Source organism: Hemitrygon akajei, chromosome 8, assembly GCF_048418815.1.
Source record: "Hemitrygon akajei chromosome 8, sHemAka1.3, whole genome shotgun sequence".
In the NCBI taxonomy this organism is placed as follows: domain Eukaryota; kingdom Metazoa; phylum Chordata; class Chondrichthyes; order Myliobatiformes; family Dasyatidae; genus Hemitrygon; species Hemitrygon akajei.
This window is the reverse complement of record NC_133131.1, coordinates 49,577,247-49,600,942: the sequence shown is the minus strand read 5'-3', so window position 1 is coordinate 49,600,942 and position 23,696 is coordinate 49,577,247. Positions and strand designations below refer to the sequence as shown.

General features: G+C 44.4%; 1 protein-coding gene across 1 annotated transcript in view; it reads left to right on the top strand.

The window, feature by feature from the left end:
- spns2 (SPNS lysolipid transporter 2, sphingosine-1-phosphate) overlaps positions 1 to 23,696 on the top strand; it is a 109,016-nt gene that overhangs the window by 79,531 nt on the left and 5,789 nt on the right. The window contains exons 7-12 of the mRNA XM_073053820.1: positions 182 to 334; positions 1,164 to 1,353; positions 7,439 to 7,504; positions 8,785 to 8,883; positions 9,488 to 9,651; positions 23,471 to 23,511. Of these exons, the coding sequence (XP_072909921.1) occupies positions 182 to 334; positions 1,164 to 1,353; positions 7,439 to 7,504; positions 8,785 to 8,883; positions 9,488 to 9,651; positions 23,471 to 23,507 (709 nt within the window). The 3' untranslated portion in view covers positions 23,508 to 23,511. The remainder of the gene's footprint in view (positions 1 to 181; positions 335 to 1,163; positions 1,354 to 7,438; positions 7,505 to 8,784; positions 8,884 to 9,487; positions 9,652 to 23,470; positions 23,512 to 23,696) is intronic.

Genomic DNA, 23,696 nt, shown 5'->3' with positions numbered 1-23,696 from the left:
GCTGACAGCACATCACCATCTGTGGGAGCTTGCTGTACACAATATCTGCACGTGGTGAGGATGATGTGCTGTGTTGATTGTCCAGCTTTGTCTGACGGACAGAACGTGTTGTAACCAGAGAATTCCGGCGCAGTTCATTGCCCGTCCGCTTCTAACACCCTGTTGTCTCTCCCTCCCACAGACCAAGCTTCGTGTTCTCCACACTGGCCTCGGCCTCCGTGTCCTTTGCCACGGGGGTGCTGGGGATGTGGATCCCGCTGTACCTGTTCCGCGCAGAGGTGGTGCAGAAGAACATTGAGCCCTGTACTGTGGAGCCCTGCAGTGGCAGAGACAGGTGAGGTTGCTGTGGAGACAGGCTGGGCCGGTAATGCTGAGGTTCCCTAATGCCAGTCAGCAGCTGATGAGCAGCCTTAAGGGGACACAGTTCCAGACCCGTTTGTCTTTACCCCTAGCCTCCACCAACTGAAATGCTGGAAAGACGTGGGCTTGTCACTTATTTCCTGCCTCACCATCACGTGGACACACAGTGAACGGGCACCAATGGGCACGGCTGGCCGTGGAGAATTAGCCACTGGCCAAGTCGGCATGGGCAATCTCCCTCCTCCGATCCCACTCCTTTTTCTGCCCAGGACCCCTCCACCAGCTCTGGGCTGAACGCTGGAGGGAGTCAGCAGGTCAGGCAGCATTTATGGAGGGGAATAAACTGTCAACGTTTCAGGCCGGGACCTTCATCTGGAATAAGAAGGTGGGGAGAGGGGTAATAGGTGATAGGTGAGACCAGGTGAGAGGGAAGGAGCCACCTCCCTCTGGTTCCCCACCTCGTTCCTTTCATTCCATGGTCCATTGTCCTCTCCTATTAGATTTCATCTTCTCCAGCCCTTTCTCTGTCCCAGCTTTTCACATCCACCATCCAGACAGATCATTTCATTGCAACAGTGTACTGAGAGGGAAAACAGTAAAATAATACAGAACAAGGTACAGCAGCAAGTACAGATACAGCAAGGGTGCAGTGCAGGTCGACAATAAGGCACAATGAGGCAGATTGTGAAGCTGAGAGCTGATCTTATTATACAAGATGGAACTAGGAACTTTGTAGATCTGCTGCCAGTTGAGGTTTATGATGAACCGTTACTAACATGGTGTGGCCACTCTTTCTGTTCCAGTCTGATATTTGGCGCAATTACCTGTGTCACTGGGTTCCTGGGACTGATTGTGGGAGTGGCAGCAACGCGGTGGTATCGTACAAAGAGCTCCCGAGCCGATCCCCTGGTCTGTGCGTTTGGAATGCTCAGCTCGTCCATATTCATCAGCCTGATCTTTGTGTTTGCCCGCTTCAACATTGTGGGAGCCTATGTGAGTATAACCTACGCTTCCTCAGCCTCAGTGTGACATAAATCCCCTACATGTTGTTTTTTCAAAAGACCCCGTGAATGTTCTTGACCCACGTGTTGTTAAAAGAAACACTGGGTGCACGGGAAGTTTGTGGGGTTGACCAGGTGGAACAAGGAGGGCCCCGCACTTCAAAGCAGCTCTGACGGTCAGTGACTGACCAGCTCACCAGCAATGTCCATGAGTGAAAACAAAACTTGCATTGGCATACATAGCACCATTCACAAAGAATGGAGGGATGGAATGGCACGGCACAGGAACAGAGATTATGGCCTGTGATATTTGTACAACCAAAATGGAAAATTACACTAAACCTGTCTGCCTTTGATCCCTGTATGTTCATGTTAGATGCCACAACTGTGTCTGTTTCCACCACTACACCTCGTAGCACATTATAGGTACCTACCACTCCCTGTATAAAAACAAAACTTGCCCTAAATATCTTCTCTCTCACCTTAAAGCCGCATGTTCTAGTGTTTGACATTTCCACTCTGGGGAGAAGACTCTAGCTAACTCTCCTGTTTACGCCTCCTGTAATTTTGTAAACTTCTATCAACCTCTGGTGCCCCAGATAAAAAAATGAAGTTTGCCCAACCTCTCCCCATAGCTAATGTATTCCATTCCAGGTAACAGCCTAGTGAACTCTTCTGCACCTCTCCAAAGTCCCAACAACTCTTTGTAATTCAGTGACCAATGTTTCAAATGTCGTCCTAACCAAAGTTTTGTCCAGCTGCAACATGACTTGTCAACTTTTACACTCAATGTCCATTTATAATCAATACCCTGCACCTTTTTAATCATCCTATCTGCTTGTGATGTGACTTCCACCCCAAGATCCCTCTGTACAATAATGCCCCTGAGGGTCCTGACATTTACTGAATACTTTTCTCTTGCACTCAACCTCCTACAGAGCATCTCTTCACATTTGCCTCAATTAATCTCCCATCTGTCATTTCTCTACCCATATCTATAACTGCTGAACACTTTCACAACCTTCGCTATCTACAACTCTGCCGAATTTACTAATTAGCCCACCTATATTTCTGTTCGAGTCATTTATACTTAAAAACAATACTATAGTTTATATAAGAAAACCATAATAATATAATTTCTCTCTTTATATAATATAAAGAGAAGAAAAGAAATAATAATAATAACTGAATAAGCAATAAATATCAAAAACATGAGAAGAAGAGTCCTTGAAAGTGAGTCCATTTCGGTGGGAACAGTTCAGTGATGGGGCAAATGAAGTTATCCCCGCAAACACGAGGAAATCTGCAGATGCTGGAAATTCAAACAACACACACAAAATGCTGGTGGAACACAGCAGGCCAGGCAGCATCTATAAGGAGAAGCACTGCCGATGTTTCGGGCCGAGACCCTTCGTCAGGACTATCCCCTTTTGTTATTGTTATCCCCTTTGGTTTAAGAGCCCCATGGTTGAGGGACAATACTGTTCCTGAAGCTGATGATGCAGGTCCTAAGGCTGCTGTACCTTCTTGCTGATGGCAGCAGCATGAAGAGAGCACGGTGGGGGTTCTCGATGATGGATGTTGCTTTACTGTGACATACTGGTCCAAGGATCCAGGACAAATCCTAACACTGAAATCATAACGCTGAGGAATTTAAAGTTGTTGGCCCTCTCCACCTCTGATCCCCCAATTAAGATTACTCATGGACCCCAATTTCCTCCTTCAGGTCAACAATCATCTCCTTGATCTTGCTGATGGAGTGAGAGGTTGATATTGTGGTGCCACTCAGCCAGATTTTCATTCTCCCTCCTAAATGCTGCTTCATCACCTGCCTTGATTCAGCCAATGTCAGCAGTGCCGTTGGCAAGCCTAAATATGATATTGGAGCTGTGCTTAGCCTCATAGTCATAAATGTAAAGCAAGTAGAGCAAGAGCTAAGCTCACAGCCTTGTGGTGCACCTGTGCTGATGGAGATTGAGGAGATATTGTTGCCAAACTGAACTGACTGGAGTCTGGAAGTGAGGAAATGGAGGATCCACTTGCACAAGGAGGTCTTGGAGCTTATGGATTAGTTTTGAGGGGATGATGTTATTGAATGCCGAGCTGTAGTCAATGAAGAGTATCCTGATGTAGGCACCTTCACTACTCAAATGTTCCAGGTAGAGTGAAGAGCCAATGAAATGGCATCTGCTGTTGACCTGCTGTGACAGTAGGCAAATTGGAGCAGATCCAAGTTGCTTCTCAGGCAGGAGTTGATACGTTTCATCACCAACCTCTGAAAGGACTTCATCACTGTGGAAGTAAATCAAGTATCTATCTAACTAATAAAGATAAAACAGGACTTCAGGTTACTCTGCCTGCATGGTTCATTGAGAAGAATTCTCAATGTTGTGGGATCAGGTTCTGCACTGACCATCAGTCAGGAGGAATGTTAACTACAGGCCTCACTACTCTCTCAGATAGCTTGTATTGCACTCCTTTAAAGAACATGGCGCTTATTCCTGATATCCCAGCCAATATTTTTCAATGTCATGAAAAGGGCTTGGCACTTTCAGTGAGAAGATCTGTTTAAATAAAAGCCGTTTTGCCTGTTTTTCAAACCCTTCTTCCTTTTGTCTCTTTCCTCTTCAAACACCATCTCTATGGAGATAACTAACGACCTCTGATCCTAACAAAAGTCTGACTCAGAATGTCAGCTTGCTCATCCTCTTCAGAGGAACAAGCTGACCGGCTCAGGGATCCCAGCATTTTCTCTTTGTCTAAAAAATTTCAGAACAATCCTTTAATAAACTTTGTAGATAATGTTTGAGATTAAAGGAAGTACCCTGAGATTTATGAGGATGTTTTGATTAAACTGCTGACAAGTATTACAAATGGCTAGTTATTGTGTTCTGAGTAACCTCTGTCAGATCTGAGACAGAGTCACAACCTGCAGAAATACTTTATGATGTTGCTGGATAGTTCCGGAAGATTGCTTCCAACCATGTGACATCTCCATTTCCCACATTGCTGCTTTTTGAGATTCCCTGATGAAAAGTACTAAATGTATTTGGAGATTTTGCAGTCTGAGAATATTTAGCCCAACCAGTTCTAGGAATCTCTGGGAAAAGTGTCAGAGGTGTCCATATTGTCTATGTAGCCTGGATTGAATGCAAGGGACCTGGAAGTGAGTGTGTTACCTCTCCACTATCTACAGTTTAAGAATAAGGGGCAGGCCATTTAGAACGGAGTTGAGGAAAAACTTTTTCACCCAGAGAGTTGTGGATCTGTGGAATGCTCTGCCTCAGAAGGCAGTGGAGGCCAATTCTCTGGATGCTTTCAAGAAGGAGTTAGATGGAGCTCTTAAAGGTAGCAGAGTCAAGGGATACAGGAAAAAGGCAGGAACGGGGTACTGATTGTGGATGATCAGGCATGATCACAGTGAATGGCGGTGCTGGCTCAAAGGGCCGAATGGCCTACTCCTGCACCTATTGTCTATTGTCTATCCATTCCAATGTGGATGAGATATATGACATCATCAGGACATGTAACCTGACACAGGTAAAGGAAGTTTTGAAGAGTAAAGACTCCTCAAATAATTGATTATTAATAACCTCTGAAGAAATACTTCCTAGGCACGGGAATGGTTCCCAATGGCTGGGTCCTGACGAAGGGTCTCGGCCCGAAACGTCGACAGTGCTTCTCCTTATAGATGCTGCCTGGCCTGCTGTGTTCCACCAGCATTTTGTGTGTGTTGTTTGAAGCTTCTGTTGCTTCAGTGCTCTCAAGGATAATGATTCCGCTGGAGAAATGTGTCTCTCTAAACAGAAACAGGAGTAAATAATGTATCTTGTGCTGGATTATATAAGAAACTAATGCACGTAAATGTATTCCACTTGAAGCTGTTCCAGGTTCACTGTGTAAAGAAATGCCTTAGAAATTCCTCATTTGACCTTGTGTTCCAGATTCTTATAAGTTCAATTCCCCCCACACCTTCCCCTCCGAAAAGACCTGCACCAGCTTTATTTTCCCCATTTTTCCCTGATATTTTGGTCCCTTTCCTTATCTTACATTTTGGTAGCCAACTTGTAAATCTTACAGTTGAAGTTCCTGGGCTTTCGAGTGGATGATCCGTTCTCCCTAACTGGGTATTTGAAGTCCTTCAGATCACCCTGCTGCAGATCAATAATTAAGTAACAGTAAATTGCCATTTTAGAATGGACTGAAAGCACAGCCCATTGTCTGACCGTCAAAGGAAAACCGCTTCCCAATGATGACAGCAGGAGTTTAGCAGGTTGAGAGTAGCGTGTAAGATGCTGGAGGAACTCAGCAGGTCAGGCAGCACCAATGAAGGGAATAAACGGTCAACATTCCAGGCCAAGATCCTTCATCAGGACTGGAAAGGAAGAGGGAAGAAGCCAGACAAGAAGGTGTAGGAGGGGAAGGAGTACAGGCTAGAAGGTGATAAGTGAAGCCAGCTGCATGGGGGAAGGAGGATGAAGTTAGAAGCTAGGAGATGGTAGCTGGAAAAGGTAATGGGCTGAAGAAGGAGGAATCTGATAGGGGAGGAGAGTGGGCCGTGGAAGGGCAGTAGCAGAGGCCAATGGGGATTGGAATTAAAATGGTTGACCATTGGGAAATCCTGCTTGTTGCAGATGGAGCGTAGGTGCTCAACATGGTGATCCCCCAATCTGCGTTGGGTTTCACTGATGTAGAGGAGGCTGGATGCAGTGGCTGATCCCAACAGGCAAAGTGTTGCCTCAGCTGAAAGGGCAGTTTGGGGCCCTGAATGGAGACGAGGGAGGAGGTGAATGGGCAGGTGTAGCACTTCTTGCATTTGCAGAGATAAGGGTCGGGAGATTAGTGGGGAGGGATGAATGTTCAAGGGAATCCCTGCAGAGAGCAGACAGTGGGGGTGATGGGGGGGGGGGGGGGAGGTTAGGATCCCACTGAAGATTGCAGAGGTTGTGGAGGCTCGTGTGATGGTAGATAAGGACAAGAGGAATTCTGTCACTGTTAAGGCAGCGGGAAGATGAGGTGATGGTGAACATTCAGGAAATGGAGGAGATGCAAGTGAGGGCAATATTAATGATGGAGAAAGAGAAGCCCCATTCTTTGAAGAAGGACCACATCTCTGATGTTCTTGAAAGGAAAACTTCATTCTGGATACAGGTGTGGGGGAGATGAAGAAACTGTAAAGAGGTAATAGTATTTGTACAGGTGACAGTGTGGGAAGAAGTATAGTCAAGTGATAATTAAATTGTGAGGCGGAGTTCTATTCTCCTGGATCTGTCACTCAGTGCTCCCCACCAAGAGAGCTACACAATCTGGACTTTGCTTGCTCAGGGATGGTGGCTTTTTCTTGCAGTTTATGAACGTGGCTGTTTGGAGAATGAACATGGTTTGCACCTTTTAATAGAATGGCAGAGATTTACAACACAAGGAAGTTCTTTGGCCTGTTACACTGTGGTTTTTATGAAACTGTCCCTTCTCTTGCCTGATCCAATTCTCTTGTAATTTGTTACTTTTGAATTGTCAATTTTCTGTTTAGAGGTTATTGCATACTCAGCTTACCTTGTTTTCCAATGTGTCTAGTTTCTCTATAAATTTGCGATTGGTGTATTTTGTATTCCAGCTACAAATAACTAACAATAGGATCTACTGTTTGGAAGTTCATGCCTTAATGTGAGGAATTTACTGTAGACGTTTTATTAAAGCAAGTCTTAGGTGACAAATACTGTCTCTGGATTGGAAGTGAAAATGAACTCCGTATGCAGGAACCAACTTTTTATCACCTATCTGCCAACCTTCTTCCTTTTCCTGAGATTAGATTTGGCTGTTAGGTCAGTTGACAGGAGCAAGAGGTCTTCTGTCTGACTGGACCTTCTGCTTGACAATTCCACTCTTCACTTACGCTCTCCCAGTCTGAGTAAACTCCCCATTAATTTACAATTGACGTGAAACTCATGAATTGAAAATCAACAGTCCTCATCTCCCAAGGCTTCCGGTAATTACTGATGTTAGATTTTAATCATCTTCACACAATGTGTTATCTGTTTTTCTGCTGAAACCAAATCATGAGTTTTCTCTCTTCACAGCTGTGTATATTTATAGGAGAGGTACTCCTCTTTTTGAACTGGGCCATCACAGCAGACATCCTCATGGTAAGTGTTTGAAGGAGTTTTACAGCTTCTCTTGGGTAAACCCGCTTGTCTCCCCCGCAGGAAATGGTGGTCCCCTGAAAGGAAAGCTGCAGTGGAAACTTTTTGCTCTCCGCTCTGTCTACCGGCAGCTCATACCCCGATGGTGTTCATCATCAGAGGCTTTACTTGGCTTGTTAGATGCTAAGGTTATATCATACAACCCAGAGGATGTGAATTCAAATCCCACCATGATACTTTGGGAATTTGAGTTTGGTTTGTGAAATCTGGAAGGAAGTTGTTGGTTTCATTAAACTGTCCATGGAACTGACAGAATGTTGTAAAAACAAACCAATGTTCCTATAGGGAAGGACCCCTACTGTCCAGCCTATACCTGTCCTTGGCTGCTTGCTCTCATGTGTAGAGAGCCATCAAGCTGTTGCAAACTGTTAAATGAAAGCCCACACACTTGTCTCAGAGAGTGCCTGGTAAAACTCCAGTTCTCCAGCATCTAATTGTTTGGAAATGTTGGTGGTTTGGCATCTGAGTCTGAAATGTGAGCTGTAGTTGAACATGGGGTCAGAGTCAGGTTGGGTGTGTGGCTGCTGCTGGCACTGGGGCGCCGAACACTGGGAATGTTGGCAGGGCTCCATTTCATTCAACCGTTTTCGGTTCACTTAAAGCCTTATTATACGGCTGTGTAATATGTAAAGAAAGGGGAATAAAAGGGTGTATGGGCATGAATTGTAGCATCCAATAATCTGGAACTTCTGCCAGCTGGCAACAGTAAAGGAGTGGATTACTGAAGATGTACTGTAGCGATGGCCCCCAGGTACGGTTGTCCAGCTTATGGAAAATCACCCTTACAGATTTCACAATTCACTGCTAAAATATCTGGACACAGAATCACATTTGCTATCACAGAAAAAATAAACATAATTATTTATCTAACTTGCCCTCCTTGACACACATATTGAAGATGTAGATAGAAGTCATGATGCAGCCCTACTTCTAGAAACACAACTCTCTCTAGCGCATGGATTGCCTGCAACCAGTGTAAATTTATTGCCTGTGATAAGCTGATGCCTTCACAATCGTGAAGAATGTGTGGTCCTGGGGAATGAGCCAGTGAACAAACCACAGCAGTCCTTACCCTGACCCCACTTCTTAATTCAATTGGCAAATTCAATCATCTGACTGGTGCTGAACCTTATATGGAGGTTCCTTGAAACCCTAAGTGATTTTACTGTTACATCTTCCCTGTATGATTCCTCCTTGCAGTAACTTTGACTCTTCATTCCTAGTACGTTGTCATTCCGACTCGCCGCTCAACAGCTGTGGCTTTGCAGAGCTTCACCTCTCACATGTTTGGCGATGCGGGGAGCCCCTATCTAATAGGCGTGGTAAGTACAGTGTGTGCTTGGCACTAAGGTCCCACGTAAGAGGTGGTGTCAATGAGTAAGAGCGTGGTGTGGCAGCGGGTATGCAGGTGCCTCATAGCTCCACTAACCCAAGTTTGATCCTATCCTCCACTACTGTCTGTGTGGAGGTTTCCTGTCACTGCAAGGGTTGCTCTGGCTTCCAAAAGATGTGCAGCTTAGTAAGTTAATTGGCCATTGTAAATTGCCCCTCGTTCATAGATGAACAATGGAATCTGGTGGGTGGCTATGGGAGCATGGGGAAGTAGATTACAGGGAAAATCCATGGGAGAATGGGATTGCTCTGTAAACCAGCATAGACCAGATGGGCTGAAAGGCCACTTTCCATGTTTTAAGGCACAATCTCGAATAATACTTGTTTTAGCAAAGAAGTAGAGGAGGCTGCTGAAGGAAGAGCCTCCAACACACCCAGAAGGAGCAGGTTTCTGCTCTTAGTCCTAGGGAACCCTCCCTCCATTGTATAGTTAGTTCTGGTGGTCACTCAGTCTAAGGAGTTCAATCTTCCAGCCTCTCCCTTTGCTCCTTGACATCTCCATCATGTTTGAAGTCTTCTCTCTTGTCTCCCTAGATCTCAGACGTCATCAGGCAGAGTAAGCCCAATTTAGACCTGTGGGAGTTCCTCAGCCTGGGCTATGCTCTCATGCTGTGCCCATTCGTCATTGTCCTTGGAGGGACCTTCTTCCTGGCCACAGCCCATTACATTGTACATGACCGGAACAGAGCAGATCAACAGTGAGTACAGATCCTTTTAGCTCTTGGCTGCAGGAGGCTAAGAGGCTCTGCTTTTGCTCATGAACCTCAATTCTGTGTGACCTTAACCTTCCATTATAATAATAATAATAACAGAGAAGTGTTGCAGATACTCAGCAGGCCAGGCAGAATCTGGTGTCATTGACCTGAGAGGTGTTGGGTCAGTCTCTCTCCACAGATGCTGACTGACCTGCTGAGTGTTTCTAACAGCATGTTCTATTTTTATTTCAGATTTTAAGCATCGGCAGTTTTGAAAAAGGATCTAGAGCTTTCCCAACATATAGGACGAATAAACTCTTCTCGGGCTTCCAGGAACTCGGGAAGAGTTATAACTGATGTTTTAATGACAAACTCTGCCATGAAGATGGGAGAGTTTGTCATTAAAACACTGGTTATAATTGATACCTGTACCCAGCTGGAAGCTGGAGGAAGAGTTGATTCATCTGCAGTTTTGTATTTGCCAATAGCTATACTGCTGGTCACCCTGCTCTGATTCATGGAACCATCCTATGGTTCAAAACTTGCCTCTGTCTCTTGCTATAAAAGGCTGGGATGCATGTTTGAGATAACGAAATGACTTTACCAGAGGGGGCTTCCCAACTGAGGCTGACACGGGCTCAGATAGTTCGTTGGTTGTGGTTGATAGCGTGAACTATCGACACTGTGTTGCACAGTGGCACAGCCAGCAGAGTCACTGCTTCCCTGCTCCAGGGACTTGGGTTTGATCCTGGTCTCAGGGACTGTCTGTGTGCAGTTTGCATGTCCTCCCGATGGCCGTGTATGTTTCCTCAGCCTGCTCTGGTTTCTTCCTACCAAAGACTTGCAGATTAGATTAATTCACCACCGTAAATTGCCACCAGTTTGTAGGTGAGTGGTGGAATCTGAGGGGGTGGAAAAGAATAAAATGGGTTTGAAGTGACTAGTGTAGAAATGGCCAGGTGACATTGGCTTTGTGTACCAGACATGTTTGCTAAACCAACACAAAAAAATGTTGGGGGAATTCAGCGGGTCAGACAGCGTCTCGGGAGGGACCTAGACAGTTGATGTTTTATGAAGTCAAAGAGCACTACACCACAGAAGCATACCCTTCAGCCCATCTAGTCTGTGCTAAATATTATTCTGCTTAGTCCCATCAACCTAAGACTGGACCATGGCCCTCCATACCCCTCTCATTTATCCAGACTTTTCTTAAGTGTTGAAATAGAACCTGCATCCACCACATCCACTGGCAGTTCATTCCTCACTCTCCCCACCCTCTGAGTGACGAAGTTCCCCCTCATGTTCCCCTTAAACCTTTCACCTTCACACTTAACCCTGCAACACCCCTTTCATATCCTCAGATGAACTCTTGAACGAACTTGCCAATTTCTCTTTCATGCCCTTCCCCCCCCCCCCCCCCCCCCCCCCCCACCCCACACTCAGGTCTAGGACATTAAGATATGTTACAGGGAGCCTGTGGAGGAATCCTAAGTTCTGTGAAACCCAGCTGGTAACTGATCTAGCTACAAAAACACCCACAAATCCTTCATTTCCTGTAACTGGGCTCGCCACACTATCTGTGATTCCTCCCCGAGTTAAAGAGAAAGGGGAATTAAGTCTTGTTTGCCGTTACGAAGAAAGCACAGAAGTGGCTCTACTGCCTTTAAAGTTTGTGAAGATTTGGCATGGCATCTAAAACTTTGATAAACCTCTATAGATGTGTGGTGGAGAGTATATTGCCTAGTTGCATCACAGCCTGGTATGGAAACACCAATGTTAATGGAAAATCCTACAAAAAGTAATGGGTATGGCCTTGTCCATTGAGGGTAAAGCCCTTCCCACCACAGAGCACATCTACGCAGAGCGTTGTTGCAGGAAAGCCACATCCATATCAAGGACTCCCACCATCCAGGTCATGCTCTCTTTTTGCTGCTGCCATCAGCAAACTGTTACAGGAGCCTCAGGAACCACGTTATTACCCCTCAACCATGAGGCTCTTGAACCAGAGGGTGCAATGTCACTTGTCCCATCACTGAACTGTTCCCACAATCTTACTTTCAAGGACTCTTCATCTCATGTTCTTGATATTTACTGCTTGTTTGTTTATTTATTTTGTATTTGCAGTTTGGTGTCTTTTGTACATTGGTTGTTTGTCAGTCTTGTTGGGCACAGTCTTCCATTGATTCCATTGTGTTTCTTGGATTTATTGTGTATACTTGCAAGAAGAAGAACCTCAGGGCTGTATATGGCAGATATATACAGCATGTAGTTTGGTAATAAATTTACATTGAACTTTGACGAAAAGCACTTGTGTTTCTCAAGTGGATGGGCTGATGTTGCCACCTTCTCATACTGTTTCTGGATCCAATGGCAGTTTCTTGAACTGCTCTGGAAATGGCTTGGTCAGTCCCAATGATTGTTGTATGAATTTGTGCCGGCTATCAGTCTTTGCTCTACCATACCTGACACTGTACTGAAGGGAAGAGTTACTTTACTTTCATTGGAATGGAGAATCTGATTGAAACTTATGGAATCCAGAAAGGCCTAGATACAATGAACATGGCTAGGACATTTCCATCATAAGGGAAGTCTAGGATCTGAGGGCACAGGCTGAGGGTTTCGGCCAGAAACGCTGACTGTACTCTTTTCCATAGATGCTGCCTGGCCTTTTGAGTTCCTCCAGCATTTCGTGTGTGTTGCATAGATTTCCAGCATCTGCAGATTTTGTCTTGATTTTTAGCATACTGAGGGAGGTGACTCTATTGCTTAAGAAACTACTGGTGTGGCTTGACTCAGAATATGGGACACAGTTTTGAGGACCATCATACTGTATAAAAAGCTTGTACCTCTGAAAGTACACAGGCATGACTGAATGGCCAGAGTGTTTGTGGGGCAGGTGGAATTGATTTACAAAATGTGACTATGTTCATTAAGTACTTTTTCACCAGAAGTCAGTGAAACAGATTTTCATAATTGCTAATGACCTCATCCTGTTCAGTACAGAAGACATGTCCTGAATTTGAACAGAGACAAATGTTAAACTAACCCGCAGAAGTAATATTGCAATAAGTCATGATCAAACAATGGAGCAGTGGGAAGATGGTTGGATTAGTCATTATTGATTCCTTGAAATGTAAATCAGGCAGGTTTCTTCCAGAAAATATGCTTTGGAGATGGAAGTGAATGATTTTACTGCGGAAATACTTCAACTGCTGTAAACAGCTGAGGTTGTGCAACTCGCCGTATAAATTCATGATTCCTTTACTCCAGCAATGGAAGTGAATGGGATGGGTGTACATTGGTCTCGCAGATTCTGTAGAGCATTTAACTGTTTAAAGTTGAAGGTTCTGCTACATATAAACAGTAAGATACTTCAAAACCATCCCCATCTTTTCAATCCTATCTGTACACCCCAAAATTTTTAGTATGTTTCTTGTACCCCACCCATAGGCAGCAAATTACAATAAGAGATATAAAAGGCATGTCAAAAGGACAATGTTATGATAGTCATGGGGGGTTTCAGTATGCAGATAGATTGGGAGAATCAGGTTGGTGCTGATTTTGGATCCCAAGAGAGACTCTTTAGAATGCCTGCAAGATGGCTTTTCAGAGCAGCTTGTGGTTGAGCCCACTATGGGATCAGCTGTTCTGGATTGGGTGTTGTGCAATGAACTTGATTTGACTAGGGAGCTTAAGGCAAAGGAACCCTTAGGAGACAGTGATAGAATTCACTCTTCAATTTGAGAGGGAGAAGCTAGAATTAAATGTATCAGTGTTATAGTGGAGTAAAGGAGAGAGGAGCTGATCAAAGTTGATCGGAAGGGGACTCTAGCAAGGAGGATGGCTGAGCATCAATGGCAGGAGTTTCTGGGTGCAATTTGGAAGACACAGGAAAAATGAATCCCAAAGATGAAGAAGTATTAAAAATGAGGATGACACAACTGATGAGGGAACTCAAAGACAGCATAAAAGCAAAAGAGAGGGCATGTTATATAGCAAAAGTTAGTGGGAAGTTAGAGGATTGAGAAACTTTAAAAAAAATAACAGAAGGCACCAGAAAAAATACCACGAAGAGAGAAAAGATGAAGTATGAACATAATCTACCCAAAAATATCAAATATGATACCAAAAGTGCTTTTTCATATATATAAGGAGCAAAAGAAAGGCGAGAGTGGATATTGGGTCACTGGAAAATGACACTGGAGAGATGGTAATAGGGACAAAGAAATAGTGGACGAACTTAATAAGTATTTTGTGTCAGTCTTCACTGTGGAAGACACATACAGTATGCCAGAAACTCATGAGTGTCAGGGAGCAGAAGTGAGTGTACTAGGGAGAAAGTGCTTGAGAAACAGATAGGACTGAAGGTACATAAGTCACCTGGACCAGATGGGCTGCACTTCAGAATTATGAACGAGGTAGCTGAAGAGATTGTGGAGGCATTAGTAATGATCTTTCAAGAATCACTAGATTCTGGAATGGTTCCAGAGGGTTTGAAAATTGCAAATGTCACTCTATTCTTTAAGAGAGGGAGGCAGAAGAAGGGAGATTATAGGCCAGTTAGGCTGACTTCAGTGGTTGGAAAGATGTTGGAATCTATTATGAAGTGTGAGGTTTTGGGGTTCTTGAAGGCACATGACAAAATAGGCCAAAGCCAGCATGGCTTACTTAAGGGGAAATCTTGCCTGACATATCTGTTGGAGTTCTTGGAGAAATAACAGGCACAATAGACAAAGGAGAATCAGTGGATGCTGTTTACTTGGATTTTCATAAGGCCTTTGACAAGGTGCTGCATATGATTCTGCTTAACAAGATAAGAGCCTATGGTATGACTGGAAAGATACTAGCATGGATAGACGATTGGCAAGGATAGTAGGTGGCAAGGATCGGAATAAAGGGGCTGGTGGTGACGTGGTGCTTCGCAAGGCCAGTATTGGGGCCGCTTCTTTTCATGTTATATGTCAATTAACTGGATGACAGAATTGATAGCTTTTTGGCCAAGTTTGCAGACAGTACAAAGATAGGTGCAGGGCAAATAGTGCAGAGGAAGCAGGGAGTCTTTGGAGGGATTTGGATAGATTGGGAGAATGGTCAAAGAAGTGGCAGATGGAATATAATGTGGTGAAGTGTATGGTCATGCACATTGGGAGAAGCAATAAAGGCATGGATTATTTTCTAAACTGGGAAAAAATTCAAAAATTGGAGGTGCAAAGTTACTTGGGAGTTCTAGTGAAGGATTCCCTAAAGGTTATTTTGGAGGTTGAGTCAGTGGTAAGGAAGACAAATGCAACGTTAGCTTTCATTTCAAGTGGACTAGAATACAACAGCAATAAGGTGATACTGAGGCTTTGTAAGGCATTGGTCAGAGCTGTTCTGGGCCTTTATCTAAGAGAAGATGCGCTGGCATTGGAGAGGGTTCATGAGAATGAAAGGGTTAATGTACAAGGAGCGTTTGACGGCTGTAGGCTTGTACTCGCGGGAGTTTAGAAGAATGGGCATGGGGTGTGGGGTTCACTAAAACCCATCGAATATTGAAAGGCCTAGATAGAGTGGATGTGGAGAGGATGTTCCTATAGTGAGTGAGTTAGAACAGAGATGAGGAGTAATTTCTTTAGCCAGAGGGTGGTGAATCTGTGGATTTCATTGCCATAGAAGGCTGTGGAGGCCAACTCACTGAGTAGGTTTAAAGCAGAAGCTGATAGGTTTTTGGTTCGGGCGTCAAAGGTTATGGGGAGAAGCCAGGAGAATAGGGTTGAGAAAGATAGTTTATCAACCATGATGGAATGACAGAGTAGACTCAAGGGGCCAAATGGCCTTTTTCTGCTCCTATATTGTATGGTCTTATGGATATATTCTCCCTGAGTGTGGGTTCCTTAAACAATCGGTATTGTGTTGTTAGCAGAGAGCTTATCCTGTAGTTGTTGATAGGCGTTGCACCTGTTTCATTGAAAAAAGCATTTCCTAATTTATCATTAATTTTCCACAATCCAGACATTCCTACAGAAAATTGCTTTATTTGTAATTTCCTTGAAATCTTTTACATCTACTGGTGCCCCGGTCAGTATCATCTCCCTCACAACCAAATACTTCCATGGGCTTTTTCCTTGCTCAAGAACTTTCTATCCTGAAAAGTCTCACTGATATTAAGTCTCTTGATTTCTCCAACATGGGCCTTTTCCACAGTTCTTCCCCTTTCCCTTTCATCGACTATTCTGCCTCAGCTTTCCATTGAGTTCCTTCGTTCAACTGCTTTCCTTAAACCTCCCGTGGACCCCACCCTTTTTGATCACCCCTTTGCTTATTCCATCCCTTGCCTGTTTGGTAATTGGTTTATTATTGTCACATATACGGTGAAAAAATTTGATTACATACTATCTAGGCAGACCATTTCAAAAGAAGTGCATTGAGGCTGTAGGAAGAGAAAGAGAATGAGAATGCTCCTGATGCAGCCTCCTCCACATTGACAAGCCCCATCATAAATTGGGGGACTGCTTCGTCGAGCTCCTCTGCACCAAGTGGGACTTCCTGGTGGCCAAACATTTTAATTCCCATTCCCATAATGTAAGAAATAAGCAGGAGGCCATTCATCCCCTGTGCTTGCTCTGCTATTCAGTTAAATCACAGCTAATCTTTTACCAGCGGCACCAACACCATGTCCCGTAACTCCTGAGGATCAGTCCCTACCTTGAATGTTTTCAGAGCCTCTACAGCTCCCTCAGCTTATCAGTCCCATGATTGTGGCCTCTTCTACATCGGTGAGACTTGGCAATGATTTTTCAGCATACCCGTGCTCCGTCCGCAATGCTTGCACGTCTCCCCTCTCCACTCACACACTGACCTATCTACTCTCGGCTTTCTCCACTGCCACGAAGAGAACTCCAAGAACAACACTTCAGATTCCACGTGGGCAGCTTAAAACTTAATGACACCAACAATGAATTTTCTAAATTAATTTAGACCCCTCCCCTTGTTTTCCTTTCACACTCCAACCAGACTCCTTCTCCTTCCGTTCACCTATACTTTCCCTCATTATTTTGACTCTTTACCCTCCTCCACCTGGTTCCATCTGCCTAATTTTCCATCCATTTCTACCAATCCCTCAGCAGCCTTGGTCTCAATGTTCCCTTTCCCACTGTCCATCGCCTGGTTCCGCCTACTGCCTTCCTGCTTCCGCTTCCCCCCTCCCACCTGAAAGGGTTCTCTCCCCTCTCAGTCCCGATGACCCGAGTCATCAGCCATCCCTCTGATTCCACCGTTTGTTGTTGCTCTCCTGTCTCTTATGCCTCCTAAAAATTCATCGACCTTGTTGCTTTCCTTCTGTCCTGAATGGCCGACCCCTGGCTCTGAGGTTTTAATCCTGATTCTAGACGTCCAGCTGAGACATGCTTACAGCAGCAAGCCTGTGATCGTCTTGCAGATGTATTTGTGGGCATGTTACATCATCGGTGACCTTGCTCGGGTTTATGGCACACTTGGCTGTGTAAGCGGTGGTGGGAGAGAAGAGCCCTTGTACCAGCTTGGGTTGCATCACATTCCCAAGTGAGGAGGAGTTGAGCTCGGAGCTCCAGGGTGCAGACTGTTTGTTCACCAGCTATTCCTGAACCTTGCAGCCACTGAACATGGGCAGTGGGCCAGAGGTGATTATGAGCGGCGGCTCAGTAAAGTGTGACACTGAACTATGCAAAACTGGAAATCCTGCTTTTCACTCACAGCGCTATAACAAGCAGGAGCAAGTTGCTCCTCCATTCAGTGGGATCCACTTTCCTGTTTTTCCCTGTATCCCTCGATGCCCTTCTGATCACTTAAAGGCCATGCATTTAAGGTGAGCCTAAGGCCAATGTGCAGAGTAAGGATTTCTAACACAGAGTGGTGGCACCTGGCAGGAAGTGGTGGAGACAGATACAGTAGAGGTGCTGAGGCTTTTAGATGCAGGGGATGGAGGGATAAAGATCAGAAAAGATTTAGTTTAATCATGTTAAACAGAGACAATGTGGGCTGAAGGGCCTTTTTCTGTGCTATTCCACATTCTATGTAATTAGAAATCTACCTACCTCACACGCTGGCCAAAGGGAGCATGGGGACTAGCGAAACACTCCTCCAACCCGGGAGGAAGGGATCTGTGTCGGATTCGCCTCGCACTCCTGATTCCGTTTGAAATCTGCTTGGGCTCCTGCAGTTCACTCCTGAGGCAAATGCTGGAGTGGAACTATCAGACTTCCTCATAATCCAGGACATCAGAGAGCCGTTGGAATACTTCTTGAAACAAAATCACTGTGGAACCATGATAATGAAAGAGGATGCAGCAGATTCCATAAAACCCGTTGCAGATTAAAGGATGATGATTTGCCAGGAAATTGGGAAAACTTGCCTACATTTTCATCAGGTACTGCCATTGATCTTTTCTATTAATCGGAGGAACTGTGCTATCACGTATCCTGCAAAACACAGCACACTGGCAACACAGCTCTCCTTTGGTACTGCGCTGGGAGTCTCAGCTTGGAGAACCTGATACTTCCTTGGGATGGGCCATAAACCTGGAGGTTTTGGAGTCGGATTCAGAAACACTATCCAATATCCGATCCGTGCCTGGAGCAAGTTCAAGTACCACTAACAGCATGCTGTCAAACAGACCCAGTGAACCAGTGCAGGACGGACCAACACCCCTAGCCAGTTAAAGATCAAAGCCACTCTAGAGCCTGCAGCCCAAAAATGAAGGTGGAGCTCAGCTGTAGTTCTGGGAAGGCGCTGCATTTTTGAAGATACCCTCTCACATTAGCATAAAGAATCCCAATGCACCACTCGACGAAGGAGGACCTGCTCGAAATGAATCCCTTAATGAGACGACCTGGTCATTTTCACACAGCTGTCTGTGGGAGCTTGCTGCCCTGTTCTGTACATCACTATGAAGAAGGCAGTTCCTTGGCTATGATGTTTAATGAGACTAACACAGATCCAAAAGCCATGAACTAAACGAATACTAGCATATCTTTCTTTAAACATTTAGTTGGTTCAAAAACGTTCTTCAGCAAAGGGTGAAATGCACTTCTTCCAATGCTAGCTGGTCTGGTCTCCATTTGACTGTATGATGTTGTTGAGTGCAAATCCCTCTGTTACTTATTTTCTTTACCAAGATACAACACGGAATAGCCTTTACGGTCCTTCGAGTCAAGCGATCAGCAATCCTCCGATTTTAATCCTAGCCTAATCACAGGACAAATTACAATGACTAAAGTAACCTACCAACTGGGTACATTGAACTGTAGGAGGAAACCGGAATACCCAGACGAAACCCACACAGTCACAGGGAGAACGTGCAAACTCCTTACAGGCAGTAGCGGGAACCAGCCACCACGAATATACAAGGCTTTAGTTTCAGTACTATTCCAACACTCAGGGAAATATTTTAATAAACTAAGAAGCAAAAAGCCATCAGCAGTGCCTCACATAGGGTAAAGAAATATTAATCTGGGACAAGTTAAAAATCAAGGTGTTGGCTTTCTCAAAGTGCGGTTTTCACCTGACTAATGTCAAATATTATTTTTGGCAACTTGATCAAACGAACCAGTTTGCAAAACAAATTAACACTCAGGTCAATGGCATTTTTATTGTTCTAAGGAGCTGGGCAACAAAGCATTTTTTAAAAACAGATGTAACCCTAAGAAATGTCTGGAATGTTGATGTTTTCCAAAAATGTAATTTGCATTTTGAAATGACAGGAAGTGCAAACACAATAATTCAAATGCAATTTTGTAAAGCCAGCACCAGATAACAGCAGAACAATGGCTGTTTAGGAAATGGCTGTTTACATGTTGCCCAGACACCTCCAGGACTCTGTGTTTTTAGCTGTTTCTCAGGAAAGGGGGTTCTTTTCTGTAGCATGATGGTATTTAGGTCTGGAATCTGGTGGGCAATAGCTGTTGGTGTTTTCCTGCAATCGTGCATCCACAGGTTATTGCTAAGTATGATCGACGTACAATTACAGTTACGTGCACTGACAAATATTAAGTATATATGAAACAGAAGTAGGTTCAATCACAAACAAGAGAAAATCTGCAGATGCTGGAAATCCAAGCAACACACACAAAATGCTGGAGGAACTCAGCAGGCCAGGCAGCATCTGTGGAAAAGAGTACAGTCAATGTTTCGGGCAGGAGGAGGTGGTTCAGGTAATTTTTGCATCAGTCTTCACTGTGGAAGGCGAGCAGTATGGTGGAGTTCCAGGTGTCAGGGGGCATAAAGTGGGCGGTTATAACTAGAGAGAAGTAGCTTGGAAAACTGAAAGGTCTGAAGGTCACCTGTACACGCCAGGGTTCTGAAAGAGGTGGCTGAAGAGATTGCGGAGGCAGAAGTAATGATCTTTCAAGAATCACTAGATTCTGGAATGGTTCTAGAAACAGGAAAATTGTAAATGTCTCTCCGCTCTACAGGAAGGGAGAGATGCAGAAGAAAGGAAACTATAAGACAGTCAGTCTGACCTCAGTGGCTGGAGTCGATTACTAAAGATGAGGTCTCTGGGTACTTGGAGGCACATGTTTTTTGCCCTTGTACGGCATTTAAGTTTATTATTTATTTATTATTTATACAGCACAGAATAGCCCTTCTGGCTCTCCTTTCACCTCAGCACTCTGCACTAACCACGTGTCTCTCGATTCATTTAAAATCTAAAAACCTGCTGACCTCTGTACTCAGTGACTGAGCCTCTGCAACCCCCTTGGGTACAGAATTCCAAGTATTTTCCCCTCTCCAGCTGATGACATTCTCTATCCAGTCTGTACTGAACAACTGGGCTGAGATTATGACCTCTTGGTTTGAGACAACCAGCCACAGAAAACCCTACATCTGCCCCAGTTGGGTCCCATGGAATTTCATGTTTCAATACAACGATCTCTCATTTCTGCCAACACAGCTCATATGTTCCCAGTCTGTACGATCTATCAGTTGATCCAGACTACTCCAGTGAACCTTTACAGCAGTCCATGTCCTTCCTTAGGTATTTACTTCCATGGGATTTCACGCATTTTGTAATTAGAATAGGAGCACTCAAATCTCCCTTAGTAAAGCCCATCATACTGTTTGGCTTCCCAGGTATTTACCATATTTGAACATTAACTTCAGATCCCTCTGAATATCAACACTTCCCAAACATTTATTTCCAGGTGACTTTTGGTCACTACTTTAAACACTTTTTCCACACCAGTGCGGTGTGTACTGTGGTTCAGAAAGCTCGTTCTGAGAGTAACTTTCACACCTGCAGTCTTTAGGTGGGAAATGACAAGGAGAGCTGTGCATCAGAGTACCGTTTTCAGCAGAACTTTCCTACCCCTCTACCACATCGGTGTGGATGGTCTCAATGACACTGTGGGAACCCCTTCACCAGAAAAAAAACCTGCAGTGCTATAAAGAAGGCAGCTCAACAACCCCCTTTCAGGGTAATTAGTCATAGAGCATACTGCCTTTTGGCCCAACATCATGCTGAACATGGTGCCTAACAAGCTAGTCCTATTTGTCCTATATATACCCCTCTTCATCCAAATCTCTACTAGTGATGGCTGTCAGTGTTCACATTACATAATTAATAAATCAGTGGCTACAAGCTGTCCCCAGAATAACGGGTCCCTGATTTAACACCCTGATCTCAACTCTGCAAGACCTGGAGATGATTGTGGTTTAGCAGCAGTACAGTGCAAGGCATAAAATTACTGTAAGATAGATGAGCAAAGAAGGCACAAGGTTGTGTTCACCAACCATTCAAAATTCTGATGGCAGATGGGAAGAAGCTGTTCTTAAAATGTTGAATGTCCGTCTTCAGGCTTCTGCACCTCCTCTCTGATGGGAAGAGGAATGTCCCAGATGGTGAAGGTCCTTAATGATGTCCTCTATTACAACCTTGCTGAAAAACCAGACCTTTGTCTCAGTGTTGAGTGTACCGTTAACAGTTAGCGGATTACAGGTGGCTGAGTGAAGGCAGAGCTATGTTCGCGTAGCTTTGTCAGTAATTCTTGCTCTGGATGTAACACTGCTTTCCAGAGAAGGATGCATCAGTTCAGAGGGAAACAGAACTGAAGATTCAGGTCAAAAACTCTTCATCAGAAGTGGAAAAGTAAGGAGCGCCAAGGGAAGGGCTGGAGAGGACAAGAGGGAATGTCTGTGGTGGACTTGAGTTCTGAATTAACAAAACATGCTGTTGGTAACAGAAACAAGATTCAAACCGAAAGGTACGGCACATCATGGAGAGAGGAAAACAAGAGGTTATCTGACACTGTTAAGAACCAATGGCTGTAACACCCAGGAAGAAGAGACTGTTAATCCTTGACCCAACCAGTCCGTGCTGATGAGACTCCTGCATGGTAGCTCTAATCCCAGCTGTCGGTTTCAGCCATTCCTATTTTAAACGCTGCTTCAACTTGTGTCTTGGAGCTTTATATCTGAGTTTGAAACATCCCTCCTGCCCCTTGCACTAAAGCTTGCCATTTAATCATGTTTATGAAGAAGCCCCTTGTTTAAGACCCACTTAATGCACCAACTCCTTCCCTTCATTTCAAACGCTGCACTATTGAGAAAGTTCTTCTAAAAGCTTGTAGCTTTGAGTTATGATTATGGTGCAGCTGGTAGAGCCACTGCATCACAGCTGCAGCAACTCGGGTTGTATCCTGACCTCTGGTGCTGTCTGTGTGGAGTTTGCACATTTTCCCTGTCACTGCATTGACTTCCAAGGAGTGCTCCTGATTCTTCCCACATCTCTAAGATAAATAGGTTGGTTAGTTGCCCCTGGTATGTAGGTGAGTGGTAGACTCTAGGGTAGTTGATGGGAAAGTGAATAAAATGGGATTGGTGTAGGATTAGTATAAATGTGCCCGTGATGGCTGGTAAGGACCTGATAGATCAAAGGACCTGTTTCCAGGCTGTATGACTCTGTCTCAAGGAAAATGTGTCCTTTTATCATTACAGAATGTGCTAATTTAGCATCAGAATATCTGGTATGATTTAGCAGTGTGTTCCAGATTAATAACTACTTGTCAACATTTAATTTGAATTCCATGGATGATGTAATTACAGTATTAGGCATTTCATTAGTGTTTGTTAAACCACCATATAACCAAGGTGTTACAATAACATTTACATGGTAATGGAGCAGATTTTCTTGGGTGAAGATTGTCCCAGTTGACCAATTTTGGTGAGAGTGGCCTTTTGGGATGTATTTCAGCGATATAAGTGGAGGCATGGAGTGAAGGAATGCTGCTCTGCTAAGTCTGGGAAGAAATTCCTGCCTTTCCACTGCATTGTACACAATGTCAGCAACACTGAAAGGCCAGAGGCAAGTAGTGAACAGCTGGTACTCTGAGGTAAAAAGGTAGCTTATGCCTGTTGCAGAAAGGAGTTTAGTTATTCACATTGCACTGGGCCAGGAACCACAGAGTGGGTTAAGGATTACAAATTTCCTTCCCGAGGGGATGTGGCTGGGCTTTTTGAAAAATCCTGATCCTTTTACTTTTAGGATTTATCTAATTAATGTGATGTGTACTGTGGTGGAACTTGAGCTTGTGCCTGAATTTGGCAGTTTATGCCTGTGGTTTCCTAGCCCAGCCGATTAACCGTGATTAGCTGAATCAGTGGAAGGAAAATGCAGCTAACAGGAAGGCTACTCTCTCAAATGCTTTGCCTGCCTCCTCCTCCCATGATACACTGAGGCCATCACCCTCCTTCTGCAAGGTGTCCCTTGGGCATCATTACACCTGGGAAGGTGGCACTGTATCTCTGAATGCAATGTGTGTGCCATTATATACACCTGCTTTTGTGTCTGAACTCTTGAATTTCTTTTCAGGGTGGAAGAAATGAAGTTGGTTTCTATTAAAGTCTGATAAGGTGAGTGAAGAAAAAACCCCTACATTTTAATGCAGCATTAACTTGTTTAAAATAACATGCAAGTGTGTGTGGATTTCCTTTTATTTAATAACTTTCTTTGAACAAGGAAGTCACAGGGTCTGAGTTGCAGGAAGCAAGATTCCAGGGCAGTATCAGGGCTGTGATTTATCACTGGGCTCGTACAG